The sequence below is a fragment of the Acinonyx jubatus genome, chromosome A3 (assembly GCF_027475565.1).
Source record: "Acinonyx jubatus isolate Ajub_Pintada_27869175 chromosome A3, VMU_Ajub_asm_v1.0, whole genome shotgun sequence".
NCBI classification, from domain to species: Eukaryota; Metazoa; Chordata; class Mammalia; order Carnivora; family Felidae; genus Acinonyx; species Acinonyx jubatus.
This window is the reverse complement of record NC_069388.1, coordinates 111816117-111834140: the sequence shown is the minus strand read 5'-3', so window position 1 is coordinate 111834140 and position 18024 is coordinate 111816117. Positions and strand designations below refer to the sequence as shown.

The following is an 18024-nucleotide window of genomic DNA, read 5'->3' as shown; positions in this document are numbered from 1 at the left end:
AGACCAAGACCGCCGTTTAGCCTCATTTTATTTAATCCCAGTCCGCAGCAAGAGGTGAGGGGCAAGAGGACTCCACGCCGCTCAAATCGTCTACAGCTCGCGGCCCCCGCCCCTAAAGAGGAGACCCGCCCTCGAACCCGCCCGTTGTCCGCTCGGGGCGGGGCGTCTCTACGGGGCATGCTCAGTACTAAGAACTTGGGTTGGTCTCTTAGGCGGAAGCCGGGGCGGAGTGTGTGTGTTTTTTCCCAGGGTGTCCCGCGCTGCTGTCATGGCCGCGTCCGTGTTCCTGTGTCTGCACATGGAGTTCTAAGGCTGTGGGTGTATTCACAGGAACTGTCACCACGAGATTTCAGCGTCTTTGGGCCCTCCTCCTTTCACCTTCTTTAGTTGACTCCTGTGTGACCCTCGTGGGAACCTGTTTGGGCTGCAGCGATGTCCAGGGAGATGTGGATACCGGAGCTGGCAGTTTTGAGGGGCTTCCCCACTGAGGCTGAGCGGCAGCAGTGGAAGCAGGAGGGAGTAACCGAATCAGGTGAGAAAGGCGAACCTCCCAGGAACGTAGGCCAGCGTGTGGACTGTCAGGAGAAAGAGTGGCGGCGGCTGGGTTTTCATTCTTCCGTGTTTGTTTTGTTTTTCTGCCCAAATCTAGCTGATTCCTTAAAGCTTTGGATTGTTGCATCCTTGATGTAGCGGGTGGGGTCCTTGGGCTCTGTGCTTGTCTTTACCCCAAGCTTCTCACCGCCTCGGTTCAGTGATGACACCGATGGCGATGTCAGCGTCTTTTCTAAGTCCTTAACTTTTATACATTTAATCCTTGTAATAGACATGTAAGGTAGATACTACATTTAATACCATTTAAATGAAGACATTTAAAGACATTGTTTAAATAATTTATTCAAGGTCCCACCGCTGAGAAACAGAAAAGCTAAAACGAGGCAGCAAAGATGTAATTCTTGTGAACAGTACACATTTACAGGAGAGGTAGGGTTAAAAGGCATATTTACTAGTGATAAATGTAGGATATAGGCGCATCTGGTTGTGGGATTAAGGCTGGATCCAGAAGAGAAGTAACAATTTAGGACAGTATATAAGCGGGGTGTGTGTGTGTGTGTGTGTGTGTACACACACCTATTGTGTACACATACAAGCAATAGGTGCTTCAGGAGAGAGGTAGTTTTTGAAGTCTGGTCATCTGGAAAATTTTCAGGGAAGAAGTCAGATTTGAGCTGAATTTTGATTAAAGAATGAGACAAGTGGAGAAGAACCCAGCAGGAAAAATCACAGGGATATTCATGGGGTATTAGGGGAAAAATGAGTGAACCAGCTGTGCCTCAGGGAGTATAGTGTGGGTAGGAGGAGCCAGGTTATGAAAGGCCTTAGACCCCTGTGTATGGAAACTTTTCTCTTGTCAGTAGGAATCTTTTTGAATTCCCAACAGAAGTGTGACAATACAGTAAAACCTTGGATTGCAAGTAACTAGTTCTGTGAGTGTTCCTCAAGATGAGCAAACATTTCTAATAAAGTTTGACTTGATAAATGAACGATGTCTTGTGTCACTGAATGTCACATGATCACAACTGAGCCAATGGTTCTTGAAATTTGCTTTGATATACAAGTGCTTGGATTACAAGCGTGTTTCCGGAATGAATTATGCTTGCAAACCAAGGTTTTACTGTACTTACTAATGAGGAATATTATTCCTGGGTCTAGCTTCTACCTTGCTGCTCGTTGTATGGATGAGCTGCTAATTGTAGAAGAGGTGATGTTTGTAGAATGATGGGAATTTGCTTAGTGCTTTGTGATTAATGTACAGTAGGCATTCTAAGGATATACATTTAAAAAATTTTGCATACTAAAATGGTAGATTTACCTAATGGTGTTATCATTTACAGTTTGAAAAAAATGGTTCTTTTGGATTATTGGACTAATTTTTTATATTGCAGAGAGTGGATCTTTCTTACAGTTGCTGCTAGAAGGGAACTTTGAGGCCATATTCTTAAATTCGTTGACTCAAAATATTTTTAACTCAACCACAATGACTGAAGAAAAGATTGACAGCTACCTTGAGAAGCAGATAGTAACATTCCTGGATTACTCAACAGATTTGGACGCAGCTGAAAGGTAGAATTTTATGTGAAATTTTCATAGAGAAACAGACAGTACATTTACTAGAAAGACATTGGTTTTAGTTGTCATTGGAAAACCTGTGCTGTCCAGTATGACAGCCCAATAATCACATGTGCTTTTTGAGCACTTGAAATAGGGAGTGCAACTGACGGACAGAATTTTACATTTCATTTAATTGTAATTAATTTAAGTTTAAAAGAGCCTTATGTGGCTCACTGTTGTAATATTGGACATTGAGACATAAGTTGTTCAGGTTTCAGAAATTTTGTTTTGTAATACTTGGATAATCTCAATAACTGTTGGTTAATATTTTACATTTTTCCTAACAAAACTGAAATGGAATTAGTTGTGGTTACACAGTGGTTCATATTTGTTTCTTTATTCTTCTATGCAGACAACAGCTGATATTCCTAATTGGTGTAAGCAGTTTGCAACTTTTTGTTCAGAGTAACTGGACGGGGCCTCTTGTTGATTTACAACCTCAGGATTTTTTGCCATCCTTTTTGTTCCAGCAGTTCAGTGAGGTATGCTTTTTGGAAATGTCATATATGGTATTATTGTGTTACTGTTTTTTTCTTTAGGAACTAGTCTTTATAACCTGGAGTTAATGGCAGGTAGGAAAAAAAAAACATGACTGTATAGCTTGTACAAAGCCTAGTAAGAATGCTTGTTCATTGGTCAGATTTTCAACAACTTCCAGAAGTTCCATTGTCAGTCATAGACTCCTCATGGAACTCTCCCAATTTATGGAGCTCTCTTAGTTGCCCTTTTTACTAAAGTCCAGGCACGTGCACCAGTCACCCAGTTGCAGATATTACTACAGTTACGTAAACATCTTTTCTGGCAAAGCAGCAAAACTGGAAATCTGTTTAATTTTATTGCAGGTAAGTTGTGCTGCTGTGCTTAAGAATGGATCCCATGGGTGGTTTCCTTTATATTACAAATACTTCTTTAAAGTGCCTGGCACAGAAGTGCTCCATGGTGATAACAATTATTATCCATATATAAAGACAGTATTACTGATTGGCATTAGTATGTTATCAGTAGAACATACAGTTCGAATTCTGCAACAGTTTTTCAGTACATATGCATGGAGCTTGGTGAGTATGACATACTCTATAAGAGAAGTTTGGTGACAGTGACTTATCCAGTCACCGCAGAGATCTAGACATAGCTATCAATCACTAAGCCTAGAAAAAGGGCTCCTTAGCATCTGAAACTTTTGCAGCAAAAGTGACCTGTTTTCTGTTAGCAAGCTTCTCAAAATTAGAAGTAGCAAATGAAAGGGGAATGAAATTATTAGAGATAAGTGTTAATAATCTGATGGTAGAGGGGCGCCTGGCTGGCTCAGTTGGTGGAGTGTGCGACTCTTGATCTTGGGGTCATGAGTTTGAGCCCAGTGTTGGGCATAGAGCTTACTTAAAAAAATAAATAAAATATATTAAAAAAAAATAATCTAATGGTGGTGTGGAAAGAGAAGTACCAAAGCAGCCACAATCTGATAGCTACAGTAATTAGCACTGTACTGTCAGTGTAGTGAGTCACTATATTAGGTTGCAGTAGAGTAATTGAAATTCATAATCCTGGCCCTAAATCGTTACTGAAAGGTTAAAGGATCATATGTATCTCATGTCTAAGAAGGGAATTTTTTTTTTAAAGCAGGCTCCATGCTCGAGATGGGGCTTGAGCTCACGACCCTGAGATCAAGAGCCAGATGCTCTACCAACTGAGTCACCCAGATGCCCTTCTAAGAAGGGAACTTAATCTGCACTTTACAGAGGTTTTCATCCAAAGTAATTAAACTAAAATCCCAAAGCTTATGTGACTTAAAGAGATCTGCTTCACTTTTCTAGAACTTTGCTATTATGCGGAACATCTCACTCCCTCTCTTACTGTGTATGAAACGGTTTCTGCCTCTTCAGTCCTTTGGCGTTAAAAACTCACCAAAGTCATAAGTGTGTTGAGCATGGCTCTGTGGGGCGAGTGGGGCTTAATTGACATGTGTTCCATCAGTTTGAGGTATTCTAAAGATGAGAAGACAGAGGCTCCCGGTGGTGAAGGAAACTTGACAGGGGTCTTATAGCTGGGCAATTGGAAGCCACATTTTCTGGGTCCAAATCCAGTCCTCTTTCTGCTCTCTACTGGTGTAGAAGCACCTGTAAAGTCAGGTAACAATTCAAGGAAGTACATACGTAGGTTACATGAGAGATTTGGACTGTAAGAATATTGAAATTAACCAAATTAACCAGTATTGAAAGTGGATGTGTCAGACAGTTTAGTTGGGGGTGGAGTGTGAGTTGAACCTGAAGGGTGATGAGGAAATGGACAGGTGGAGAAGAGGAGGAAATGCAATCTGGGTGCAGCCATGTGAGCAGAAAGTCAGAGGGGAGAAGAGCATAGTGTTTGTGGGAACGGGCTGCTCTGAGCTTGCTGGAGTAGCAGTAAAAGGTCAGACTTCATGGGATTCAGGCCAGACTGTAGGAAACCTTGAGACTTTGATTTTAGTTTTTTTTTTTTTTTATTAGAACTACCTCATACATTCAAAAAAACATATAAAGTGTATACAGTTTAAATAATAAAAGCCCTTGGTTCCCACCACCCAGCCTGAGAAACATTAGCAGCATTGAAGAACAGAGCTTCCCGACTGCTGTTCCCCAGATGTTGAGCCCTGTGTCATTGCAGTGTCCGTGTGGGGCCTGGGCTGGGTTGGGGGAGCCTGTGAACTGGTCTCCACCGGTTAGCAGCATTTGCTAGTTCCTGCTGGGCACCACTAATAATAGCATCTTCTGTGGATGCTGTGCCTTGGAAAAGGTTGGGAAATACTGCCTCAGAAGGTCCCCTGTGTGCTTCCTGATGGCAGCCCTGGCCCCCCTCTCCCATGAACCAGGCTCATAAATTTTGTGTTAATCATTCCATTGCTTTTCTTCATAGTTTTAGCACCTGTGTAACTCCAGGAAACATACTGTTTAATTTTTCCAATTTTTGAACTTTTATAAATAAATGACATACACTGTACGTCTTCTGTGACTTGTTAGGCTCAGTGATATATTTTTGAAATTACATCATTTTTCACTTTTACTGTTGTATAGTATTCCAGTTGCATGACTAGACCAGAATTTATATGTCTGTTCTACTCTTGGCCATATGGTATGTTTCCTTTTTTTTCCCCCCAATATATTACATACAGTGCTATTAGGAACATATCTTCTGGTAATCATTTGCAAGAATTTCAAAGCACAGCATACTGAAAAAATGATAGCGTTTGTTTGATGCAGTGTGCTAAATGGAGGAGCCCTTGGGCTTTAGTTGGGTACCCTGAGGGCTGAGGGGATGATCTTTTTTTTTTTTTTTTTTAATTTTTTTTTTTAATGTTTTATTATTTATTTTTGAGACAGAGAGAGACAGAGAGAGACAGAGCATGCACGGGGGAGGGTGAGAGAGAGAGGAAGACACAGAATCTGAAGCAGGCTCCAGGCTCCGAGCTGTCAGCACAGAACCCGACGCGGGGCTCGAACTCACAGACCATGAGATCATGACCTGAGCCGAAGTCGGACGCTCAACTGACTGAGACAACCAGGCGCCCCTGAGGGGATGATCTTTTAACACACTTGTATACCCATGCCAGCAGGAAGTTGGGAAGCTCCTTTGTGGTGTATGTTTCCATGGGTGGAATCGCTATGCCCTAGAGTATACACATGTTCAGTTCTTCTTGGTAATGTCAGATTGTTTTTGTTTATTTCTTTGTTTGTGTCAGGTTGTTTTTAAAGGAATACTCAAGGGGCCCCGAGGTAGCTCAGTCTGTTGAACATCTGACTCTTCGTCTTGGCTCAGGTCATGATCTCATGGTTCATGAGTTCAAGCCCTGTGTCCAGCTCTGTGCTGACAGTGTGGGACCTGCTTGAGATTCTCTCTCTCTCTCTCTCTCTCTGCACCTCCTGCACTGGCTCTCTCTCAAAATAAATAAACAAACTTAAAAAAAAATAAGACAAAAGGAATACTCAATTTATACTCTTTTCCAGCAATCCAAGAATTTGGAAGGTAGGGGGAATTGAATTTTTTAAACACATGAGTACAGTCATTTTCCTGTGGTAATTCATGATTCTTGGCTCTTGTGAAGCACAAATATTTGTGAATATATTTTATTGTCATAGAGTATAGTGACCAAAGCTAAATTCATTTTCCTTGCCCACAGATCTCTTCCTGCCCCTCAGCAAGGTTCAGGGCTATGCTAATCATTAGCAAGGCTGCAAGGACAGGGCCAGGATCAACTACCTTATGGTGGTGTGGCCTTGTCATTTTTAACACTGTTTTCTGGTTTCTGATGCTAACCGGTCTCAGAGGAATAGCACTAAAGGTCCATGTCTGAGCAGTACGTGAGCTGTGCTGACAGCGGAGAGCTTGATGTGGGCTCGAACTCACAAACTGTGAGATCATGACCTGAGCCGAGGTCGGATACTTAACCGACTGAGTCACCTAAGTGCCCCTAAACAATCCTCTTTAAAAATGGACAATTTCCCAAAACCTCTGGAAACACATTTGGAACTCAGTTGCAATATCAGTGTTATATCTCGGGTGTAGGCAGAGGCTGATTTACTAAAGCAGAAGATAGAAAAGCATTTCATTTTTTTGATTATGCAAGGTAGCACTGGGAAGAGAAATGTATTTATTTATACATTCACTCATTTATTTGTTATTTGTCTTGTTACTACCATCTCCCGAGAGTTTTGAATTGAAGAGTAGGAGCTTTAGTAACCAACCCCTGCTTTGAGTATCAGAGGTAATGATACCCAGGTGGTATATCATGGGCTGTCTCTATCTCTTTGTATAATTTTTTATTTGTTACCCTAGTAAATTACTTGTTTGCTGCTTCTGTTTAGGGATTTCATTTGCAAGAGAATGATCTAAACGTGTGCTAGAATGGTTAGTTATGTTTCTCATTTCAAAGTGATTAGAATATGGATTATTTTTCTTTTTTTTTTTTTAAATATTTATATATTCTTGAGTGTGTGTGAAAGTGGGGGAGCGCGGGAGAGGGTCAGAGAGAGGGGGAGACAGAGGCTGTGAAGTGGGGTCTGAGCCATCAGCACAGAGCCTGATGGGGGCCTTGAACTCACGAACCATGAGATTATGACCTGAGCTGAAGTCGGATGCTTAACTGATTGAAGCACCCAGGTGCCCCACAGATTCTTTTTCTTAAAGGCATGTCATGTCTTCTTGTAGTGTGCCAGTTTGGTCTGGACTTTGGGAAATAAGGGTGGTTATATCCTTATTTTGACATCTTTGTGTGACAGAGAACTCAATGAGGCTGCATATCTAGTCTTGGCACATTAGGCAGGTTCTTCTCCCAAGTTCTTAACTGAGTATATTTGCTGGTATATTTGGCACCTATGCTTGGGGGTCTCGCAAGACGCCTTGTGCTCACGTGTCTCAGACTGAACTCATGGTGAGGGTCTCCCCCACACCTGGTCCTCTTCCAGTGTCTGTATCTTAGTAGCCACGCCACCATAAGGTAGTGGTCCTAGTCGGAAGGCTGGAAGTGATCCTGGCCTGGTGCTTGCATTCTTCCTAATGCTTACATAGCCCTGAACCTTGCCGAGGGGCAGGAAGCGGTCCGTGGGGAAGGCAGCATGGGGTGCTAGGAAGAACACTGATTTGGGAGTTGGAAAACAGGCTGGAATCTCAGTTCAGACACTGACGTCTGTGTGATTTTTGACTGCACTTAACATTTGTGTCTGTTTCCTTCTAAAATTGAGGTAGTTGTAGTAACTTCAAAATAGTTTCTTAATTATTGAGGTTTAAAAAAAATTCCTCTGGCCTTAGTGTAGGTAGCGGTAAGCTTTGTTTGCAGTCTGGTAGTGCTCTTTCTTTATTCCTCTATTACACTTCTTGACGATGAAGGGAGGACAGCGGGTGAACCCACAGCTTTTTCTTTCTTGCCGGTATCGAATGCTTCAACAATGTATTTACCCAGGCACTGGCATTATTTGGATTATTTAATTTAATCGTTACACGTACCCTATAAGGTGTGGGTTCTATGATTTCATTTTGTAGTTAATGATGTTTCAGTTCAAAAATTTACCTATATCCACAAACTAACAAGAGGCAGAAAAAGGACACTGTCCTGTGTCTGTGAACTTGGAGCCATGTTTCTAATGGGTAAGCATTCCTGCTGTCTGTCTTGTGGCAGTCGTCAAAACTATACAGTGCACATTTTAGAAAACGCAGGTGATTTGTCCATTGTAGAAAGTCTCTGTTTAGCTAAAGACTGATTTTCCAAACGCATGTCTTTTTTTTGCAGCCTTCTGTTCCTACTGGTCCATAGTTTTAGGCCCACTCAGCATTTGATATGTAAGATCTAGCTGGCTGTTTGGCTTAGGAATTATGGAGCAGACCTGCTTTGTAATGACGTTTGCCAGCTAATGAAGCATATGTGAAATGTGTTTAATGTAAATACTTTAACATAGGGATGCTTTTTATTTTGTTGTAAGTAAATCTATAAAGTCGTGAAACCTCTTCAATACTAGCATTTTCTTGACTTCCCTGTTCCTCTAAAGTATAGGCATGTAGGTGGCCATCTGTTAGGGCAGCCTGGGTTTATAGGTCTCCAGGGACCTTTATAATGTTATGATTCTGTCCAGTGCCAATTGCTGTGTAATAGATTAATGCCTTTGTTTCAAAGTTGAATTAACTGGAAAATATGTGTTATTGTAAGATCTATAAAGATTAATATTTTGTTAAATTACATCATCTTGGCTTACTTTTTTTTTTTTTTTTTTTTTTCAGGTCAAAGGACTGGATGCAGTTGTTCTGAATCTGCTTATTCTAGACGGGGAATCAGTCTACAGCCTGACCTCAAAGCCCATACTGCTCTTACTAGCACGAGTCATTCTAGTGAATGTAAGACATAAACTGACAGCCATTCAGGTAAGGGGAGAAAAGACGGTAGGTGGTTCATACCCCGGGATGACAGTGTTTTGGTGTGTTTTCTAAGTCTTCTTTAGGTATATCACTTTAAAATCTAATGAAAATAGAGATGCCTGGTTGGCTTAGTCAGTTGAACATCTAACTTTGACTCAGGTCATGATCTCACAGTTCATGAGTTTAAGCCCCATGTCAGGCTCTATGCTGACAGCTCAGAGCCTGGAGCCTGCTTCATTCTGTGTCTCCCTCTCTCTCTGCCTCCCTCTCCCCTGCCACTTGTGCTGTCTCTCTCAAAAAGGAATAAATAAACTTAAAAAAATGTTAAAAATTAAAATCTAATGAAAATAAGCAAAAACTTTCTCCTTTTATGAGATTCATCTAATATAAAATGAGATTATATTGAGCCCCTTTAAAAGGATTGTATAGACATATGTTGTATATGTGTGAGTGTATGTAAATGTTGATTCTCTGAATCTTAAAGGTTTGAAAACATCCTTCATGGTCTTTCATGAATTTCCTGTAGGGATAGTGAGCAGGAGGCAGCATTTTAGTATTCTTGCAGTCGATCTTAATTACTGTTTCCTGGCCCACATCCTACCTTGGTTCATCATTTGGGTTGGATTTAGTAGAGCATTTGTTGAATGTCTGTTCCATTGTTTCTTTAGGTCACATATAAATTAGTGAGAAGACCTGCTCTACTCACAGGAAGCTACTATGCTGTAGGAGTGACAGCTCCAAGAGAGATACAAGCGTGTCTTTTGAGGGTTAGTGGAGGTCACCACCTGTACAGTGTGCCTTGTAGCTCCTCAGGCTGCACTGTGCTGTGAAAGCAGCTGTGGACAGTTTGTAAACGAATGGTGTGTGTCTGTGTACCAATAAAGCTTTATTTATGGACACTGAAATTGACATTTTATATACTTTTCACATGTTGCAAAATATTCTTTTGGTTTTTGTTTTTTTCCAGTGTTTTAAAAAGTAAAAACTGTACTTAGTTCTTAGGCTGTACAAAAATAGGAGTGGGGTGGATTTGGCCTGCGGACTGTAGTTTGCTGACTCCTGTTCTAATTGTGGCAACTTGAGGATGTAGACCCAGAAATGATAAATCTAAATTGTATGTGAAATCTCCCAATTTCCAAGTTTTGGCTGAAGATTTTTAAGAAAAACAGTATTTCGGTGGGCAAAATGTAGACTCGGGCTGTACTGTGTAAGGGCTTATTTTCCTAAGTATTTCATACCCAAGTAGGGGTAAGAAGGCAAGTTTTTGCCTCTTTCAGTGACTGTCATGGCAGCCAGAGGAATTGGAATCGCTTGTACTGGAAGGGGTTTTACTGGATGCGCTTCAGATGTCAGAGTAGATATAAGGCCTTATCTTTGATTGTTTAGTCATGTTAGCCTGAATAAAAATTTTTTTCTAGAGTTGATCTGAGTAAAATGCTCTTTTCTAGAATGACTAGTATTTGGCTCTAAAGAAAGTGTCACTGAGGCATGGGGCTGCCAGATGACATTTTCTTTGTAGTGAGGCTAGAGTAGTAAATGAGTGAGACAGTTTTAAATTTTGTGGTGGAAAACGTTCATCAGCCAGTAGTTAAGCATCTTTTAGAAAAAGATATATGTACTATCAAGTTAGGAGAACAAGTAAATATTTGAACGGCTGGTTGTAAATGTCATACTTTGTGGGGTTGGAGAGACAAGTTACCTGAATTTCTTGGCAGGTTCTAAACAACATTTGACTTGGGCTTACAACCCTGTTGTCTTGTTACCCATCACCATGCAGAGATCACTCTGTGCTGAAATCTTTCCTTTCAATGAAAACAGGAAAGTTCTTTCTTCTTTGGGTCTATAATATGTTATTTTCTTTTTTTTTCTTTTTTTATATTTTTTTTAACATTTATTTATTTTTGAGACAGGGAGAGACAGCATGAACGGGGGAGGGTCAGAGAGAGAGGGAGACACAGAATCTGAAATAGGCTCCAGGCTCTGAGCTGTCAGCACAGAGCCTGACTTGGGGCTCGAACTCACGGACCGCGAGATCATGACCTGAGCTGAAGTCGGATGCTTAACCGACTGAGCCACCCAGGCGCCCCTGTAATATGTCATTTTCTAAATGATGATATAAAAATGACTTCTTTGATAAATGAAGATAAAATATAAAGAAGTGTCCCATACTTAACCAAGTTAATTTTAACCTTTTTAAGTTAGCTTTGAATAGACGTACTCATGAAGAATATATCAAGTTGTTTATAATGATATTTTTGTGGAACTATAAAAGAAGGTGATTTTCCCCAAACCCCCTAATCTGTGAAGTATATAGACTAGTATTAGTAATATGTAAATGTTGAGTAAAAAGAGTCTTGGCTTCGAAATCAGACCAGAGTTTGTCTGGCTCAGCCGCATAACAGCTGTGTGACGTTATGCTAGTAAATTTCTCTGGAATATCAGTTTCCCTTATTTATAATTATTTTAAAAATGGGCCAAGCTGGCAAAGATTTATTGGGTGCCTTTTGAGTACACTTATGCTTCCTGCCTTTTAGGAGGTTATTGACTAGTGTGACTTCCTAATCAGAACATTCTGTCATAAGTGCTAAAATCAGGAGACTGGATCTAGAAACTAGAGTGAGGCTTCAAATGTCTTTTTTTATTAATGCCTCAGATTTTCTATTAAGCAATTCTTGGCAAACAGATAAGGGCACTTTTATTTTCTAGTAGAAAAATAGGCTATGCTTTCTTTATTTTTTTCACACTCCCTCTCACCCCAGATAAAGATTTGGGGTTAAGAGTTAACTTATAGATCTAATTTTTAAAGGTTCAGCATCTGATGATGTAGGTTTTCTTAAATTTATTTTTTTATGTTTTTATTTTATTTTTGAGAGAGAGACCCAGTGAGAGCAGGGGAGGGGCAGAGAGAGATGGAGACAGAATCTGAAGCAGGCTCCAGGCTCCAAGCTGTCAGTGCAGAGCCTGATGTGGGGTTCGAACTCACAGACTGCAAGATCATGACCTGAGCCAAAGTCGGACGCCCAACTGACTGAGCCCCTGATGTTGTAGGTTTTCTTAAAAGGACAGTTTCTTTGACTCGCTCTGTCTGAATTCCCACGTCTAGAAAAGGAAGGCTGCCAAACCTGAGTCACTTATTGCTGATGGCAGTTCAGGGATAGATAATCGAAATGTAGCCTGTCTTTACCCTTAGTGATAGAAAAGAAGGAAAATGAGGCAACACCTCCGGGAAGTAAATGAAACATGATGTGAAACTTCTCTCTATTAGATAATTCTACCTTTCCTCACAAGGACTAAGGAAACAGCATCCGTAATTAAGAAGGATTTTGTTACAGAATCAAAATTCATTTGTGACCGCACCTTTGTTGGAGCAATGTGCTGTGGAGCAGTGTGGGAGGGAACCAGGCAGTTTACCCCTTAATCAAATGAAGACATTAAGTTCAAGTTAAAAAAAAAGATGCTTTTGATAGTTAAGCATGATCTTCTATTAGTAGATGTTGCTTTTATTTATTTTTTAAAATGTTTATTTTGAGAGAGAGAGAGAGAATGTGAGCTGGGGGGGGGGCAGAGAGAGGGAGAGAGAATCCTAAGCAGACTGCATGCTTTGTCAGCGCAGAACCCAAACCCATGCAGGGCTCGATCCCACAAACTGTGAGATCATGACCTGGGCCAACATCAAGAATAGGATGCTTAACTGACTGAGCCACCCAGGTGCCCCAGTAGATACTGCTTTAAAAAAAAAAAGGAAAAATTGATTTCTTATACTTTCATGCAGTATATTCAAAATAGCATAGTTATTTAATTTAGATGATTCAATGCATGGTCATACTTAATATTTTAGTGAACCTATCAAAAATATTTAATACTTCTAACTTGCAAACTCACCCATACACTCTTCACACATGTACACATACACTCATATACGCATAGTGGAAGATCCAGAAGGTTATAAGCCTTTGTCATGGATTTTTCCAGGGGAGAAGAATGGCACTGAGTCAGCTGAAGAGAGACTTTCACTCTTCACTGTACATACTTTTGTATTGGCTTTTTGTTGTTTGTTGTTTTCTTTCTGTTTTTTTTCTTTTTTAGTAAGGAACAAGTTATTTTTATTTTTATTATTTTTTTAATGTTTATTTTAGAGAGGACAGCATGAGGGGGGGAGGGGCAGAGAGAGAGCGAGAGACAGAATTCCAGGCAGGCTCTGTTCTGTCAGTGCAGAGCCTGATCCGGGGTTCAAACTCACAAACCATGAGATCTTGACCTGAGCCTAAGCCAGGAGCCAGATGCCCAACCAGCTGAGCCACCCAGGCGCCCCAAGGATCAAGTTTTTTTGAAATAGCGATCAAGTGAGAACAGCATCAGACAATAGAGAAAAACCTACTGTGTTCTCAGCCACAGTCAAGACACTGTATGAAATTCAGTCTCTATCCTCAAGAATGTTTGGACCAGGTAGAGTTATACTCTTGAAAAACAAGCACCTGATGCAGTGCTAACTTCTAGGAACAGTGTAGAAGTTCAGAGGAGGGAGAGACTAATATGTGCCACACTTGTGGGAGAAGGCTTCATGGAAGGGTCTCACAGGGTGTGGAAGGGATTTTCTTAGTTTTGGGGAATATTTGAATCCAGGGTATTCTTTGCAGTGTAGTTTGTGCAAAATATATTGCTCTGAGGAGGACCTAGAGATGGGCAGGACGTGATTTCTTACCTTATTGGGTAGATGGTGGGCGACACTGAAAGCTAGGGATGACCTACGTGAATCAGTGGACTGTGTTTGCAAAGGAGGTAGTACAAATAATACGCTAGAAGTTCAGAGCAGAGAAAACATCACCGCCCCCCTATGCCCACCGCACTCCCTGCCTCTGGGAGGTTTTTGCTGGAGTTCTCCTGGGCGAGTTGCTGCCTGGTTTATGGCGCTGAGGGGGTGCCATGGAGGAGAAGGGTGCTGACAGCAGCAGACGTTTTAAAGGACGAGGTCGTAAGTTCTAAACGGCATCAGGAAGCCCAGCTGATTTAAAATACAGGCTCTGAGAGAATGGAGCAGAGGGGTTCTTGCGAAAGAGGGAGAAGCTGATGTGAGTATCATCATCAAAGACAGAGCAGTGGGTGGATAAGTTTGTCGAAGAGTAAGTTTAATTTCGCAAGTGTTAAAAAAAATTCTAAACACTAATTTCAGTTAGTGGAAAAATTGTTTTCCAGAGGGACCTTTACTGTCAGTTTACATGGTTCTTTTTTTCCCTAGAGCTTGCCATGGTGGACTTTGAGGTGTGTGAGTATTCACCAGCAGTTGCTGGAGGAGCGCTCACCGCAGCTCTTTGCTCTTGCCGGAGACTGTATCGGGGAAGGTATGTAGCAGATTTTGTTTGATGTGGGCATGAAGTTCTTGGCTGAGATACTCCTTTTCAGTTTAGTTTTTTACAGGTAATAGTAACTTCTTGGTTGAGGTGGTTTCTTTTTCTCCCCTTTACTTCTGGATGTGGAATATCACAAATTATTAGGGTGTCAGATTGTACAATTTCTTTTCACCTTTGAATTTAAAAAGAGGTCATCATTGTAATTTATATTACCTATTTAGAAAGTGATTTGTTTTATGTAGGTTGCCATGATTTTATCACAAGTGGCTTACAAGTATTTTAATATTTTGTCTGTGTTTTAATCTGAGAAGCCTCTTTGGAAACTAATGCAAACTTTCTTTGTTTAAAAAAAATTCCTTCATTAATGAGTTGGAGTAAATTGTGCCAAATGACATGCAAAATAGAAAATTATTTATCCTCTGTCCTATTGAGTACATGAAGAAACCCTTTTTTTTTTTCCACATTTGGTAGAAAATACATTTTCCTAAGGATGGCAATAGGTGGAGAGACATTTTTACATTTTGTATTATTTTTTATTATAATACGTAATATGCATGTACAAAAGTACCTAAAACATAAATGAAAGTAGAAACCACATACCTCTGTCAGTGCCTCCCACTGCCTTTGCTACACATACCTTGCAGGTTTCCTAGGGAAGCATTTTGAAAAGAGAAAAATCTTGGGTACCTTGATACTTGGTTTCCCTGGGCTTTTGGAATGACTCTTCTTAGCAAAAGTTGCCAAACAAATCAAAACAAAAACAGATTCTCTTGTAGTGAAGGAACACTTGAACACAGATGAACTTGGACTTGGTTACAGACTTCGGAGTTACAGAGAAGGGGTTTGACCTTAGGTGTGTCTGATTCCAAAGCCCATGGTCCTTTCACCATAACAAGAGTATGTATGGCGTGAGTACGTGCACATGTGCGTATGTGTGAACAGTACTCTTCCTTCTCCATGGTCTCCATCTCAATGGTTTCGGTTACTTTCAGTCATCTGCGGCCTGGAAGTAGATAATCCTCCTTCTGACCAATTGTCAGAAGGTTAGAAGAAGCCTAATGCTACATCACGATGCCTGCATCAGGCACCTTACTTCCTCTCATCACACCGGCATTTTATCATCTCACATCACCACAAAGGAGGGTGAGCACAGTACAGTAAGATATTTTGAGAGAGAGAAAAGGGTTTGGTTCTACTGTGGTTTCTCACATCCACTGGGGCCCTGGGACCTGTCCCCCTTGGATAAGGAGGGCCGTGGGGGGGAGGCGGTGGTTTTCGTCACTCTGGGGGGAGAAGCAGTGATCTGTCCTTGGTGGAGTAGCACACTCATGAAGGCATAAAACGACTCTTAACATGTGTGCATATGTCATTACAAGAAGCTCCCACACCTTTCTGGAGTCTGTTTCCTTCAAGGGTACCTCTATGTAGTAACAAGCTAGGCCAGAATACAGTGGAGAGAATGTTAGTTTGTGCAGCAGTAAATACTACTAAGCTAGGTAATTTAGTTGAAATTAATGTCTCAATTTTGTTGTTGTTATTTTAGGATAGAAATACATAAGCATATGCTAATCTTAGATAAAACGAACATCTGTACATTATTCAAAGGGAGAAAGTAAGGAAAATATTCAGTCAGTATGGTAATTGATTCATTTATATTGTGTATGCCAACTGAGACTTAGACCATTTATATTCTTTCAGGACTTTAGGTAATGCAAGGCTATGAAACAAGCAAGGGCATGTTAAATCAAATTTTGTGTGTGTATATATATATATATATTCTGCTATGGGATTTAAAGCTGACATATGATAGATTAGTTGTTTTATTACATGTAAGGAGTTTACTTTTCTGTACAATGGTAATTCTTTTCTTTCTTTCTTTTTTTTTTTTTAACGTTTATTTTTGAGAGAGAGAGTGTGAGCAGGAGAGGGGCAGAGAGAGAAGGGGTCAGAGGCTCCCAAGCCAGCTCTGTGCTGACAGCAGTGGGACTGACATGGGGCTGGAATTCATGAACCATGAGATCATGACCTGAGCCAAAGTCAGATGCTCAACTGATTGAGCTACCCAGGCACCCCTACACCATGGTATTTCTTAAGTAACAGAACTGAAAAACAGACTCTCGCTTTTTCTGACCAATAGTTTTGGTTTAATGCTTTTGGATTATAAAAGATTTTTATGAGCAGATTTAGCCTACTGAACCATCTTTATTTTCACTAAGACTATAGATTCTCTAGACTGGAGCTCCTTGAGAGCTGTTTTTGTTTGTTTGTTTTGTTTGTTTTTAAGCTTCTTTCTACTTAGCATAGTGCCCGGAAAATAGTAAATAATTAGTACATATTTGTTGAATAAGAACAGTTAAGGTTTATTGAGGCCTTTCTACATGCACTTTTAGAACTCCATCTGTTCTCCATTTCAGTAGCAACTTATCTGACTTAACTTCTGTACAAGAGTTTTTCAAAAAGTAGAATATTACAGGTGTGCCTGGGTGGCTCAGTCGGTTAAACATCTGACTCTTGAACTCAGTTCAAGCCTTGATCTCAAGGTCTTGAGTTCAAGTCCCACCTTGGGCTCCATGTTGGGTGTGGAGCCTACTTAAAAAAAAAAAAAAAGGAATATTACAGCAGTTAGGAGAAAAATTGATCCTACCCAGATGCCATATGGACTTTGAATCTCTCCTAATAGCATTGCCTAAGGGTGGAGTTCTCTTCAAAATGAATACAGAGTGAACCTTGGAGAAAATGAATACCTGACGCCCCATTTAGCAGACACGTTTTCCTCTGTATTCAGTAAAATGAAAACTGTGTAGACTGAGTCTCCCCCATTCATGCCATTGCATATTTTTGACATGACGTGAGGTATACTCCATAAATGAACATAGTGCAAAGGAGGAAGAGGGGGGTGAGCTTCTAATTTATGAAATTGGGTAAAGTTTTGAAAGGCAAGGATGACTTTAACATCATTGATAGTTATGGGGAGAAAAGTTGCCTTTTCCAGAGGATAGTGAGAGCATTTGAAGTAAGATGGCATCAGGATTCAGCCCACTGTTTAATTTTGTAGAAAGGTAATTACATTACACTACTTAGGATATTATACGGCTTCCTGTGCTTCATTATACTTTTATGGAAAACTGGTTAACAAAAAGTGAACAAAAAAGATGTCACTAGGAGTTGTTTTTTCTTTTTATGGGAAATAGAATTTGATGCAGTTGTTATAGCGAAAGTCACATTTCTTCCCTTATTCCTATATTATATAAACTTGCATTTATGGCTACGTTTTTTATCACAGCACAGTGACTAATGTTCATAATTATTAATTATTAAAAAAAAGAAAAAGTAACATTCCTTAAGTGCCATTTTATTTTATTTTTTTTTAATTTAGAGAGAGAGAAAGAGAGAGTGAGTGCACAGTGGGGAAGAGGGACAGAGGGAGAGAGAGAGAATCTTAAGCAGGCTCCATGCTAGGTGCAGAGCCTGAGGCAGGGCTCCATGCTAGGTGCAGAGCCTGAGTCAGGGCGTGATACCAAGACCCTGGGGTCATGACCTGAGCTGAAATCAAGAGTTGGATGCTCAACTAACTGAGCCACCCAGCCACCCTCCACCCCCTGCCTTATGTGCCATTTTAAAAAGGAAGGAC

At 40.5% G+C, this 18024-nt stretch overlaps 1 protein-coding gene across 1 annotated transcript in view; it reads left to right on the top strand.

Annotated features, from left to right (window-relative positions):
- The first annotated feature begins 211 nt into the window (after nt 1-211).
- TTC27 (tetratricopeptide repeat domain 27) overlaps nt 212-18024 on the top strand; it is a 185463-nt gene continuing 167650 nt past the window's right edge. Inside the window, exons 1-5 of the mRNA XM_015064214.3 lie at nt 212-532; nt 1944-2121; nt 2522-2651; nt 8911-9051; nt 14282-14384. Coding sequence (XP_014919700.1) covers nt 433-532; nt 1944-2121; nt 2522-2651; nt 8911-9051; nt 14282-14384 — 652 coding nt within the window. The 5' untranslated portion in view covers nt 212-432. The remainder of the gene's footprint in view (nt 533-1943; nt 2122-2521; nt 2652-8910; nt 9052-14281; nt 14385-18024) is intronic.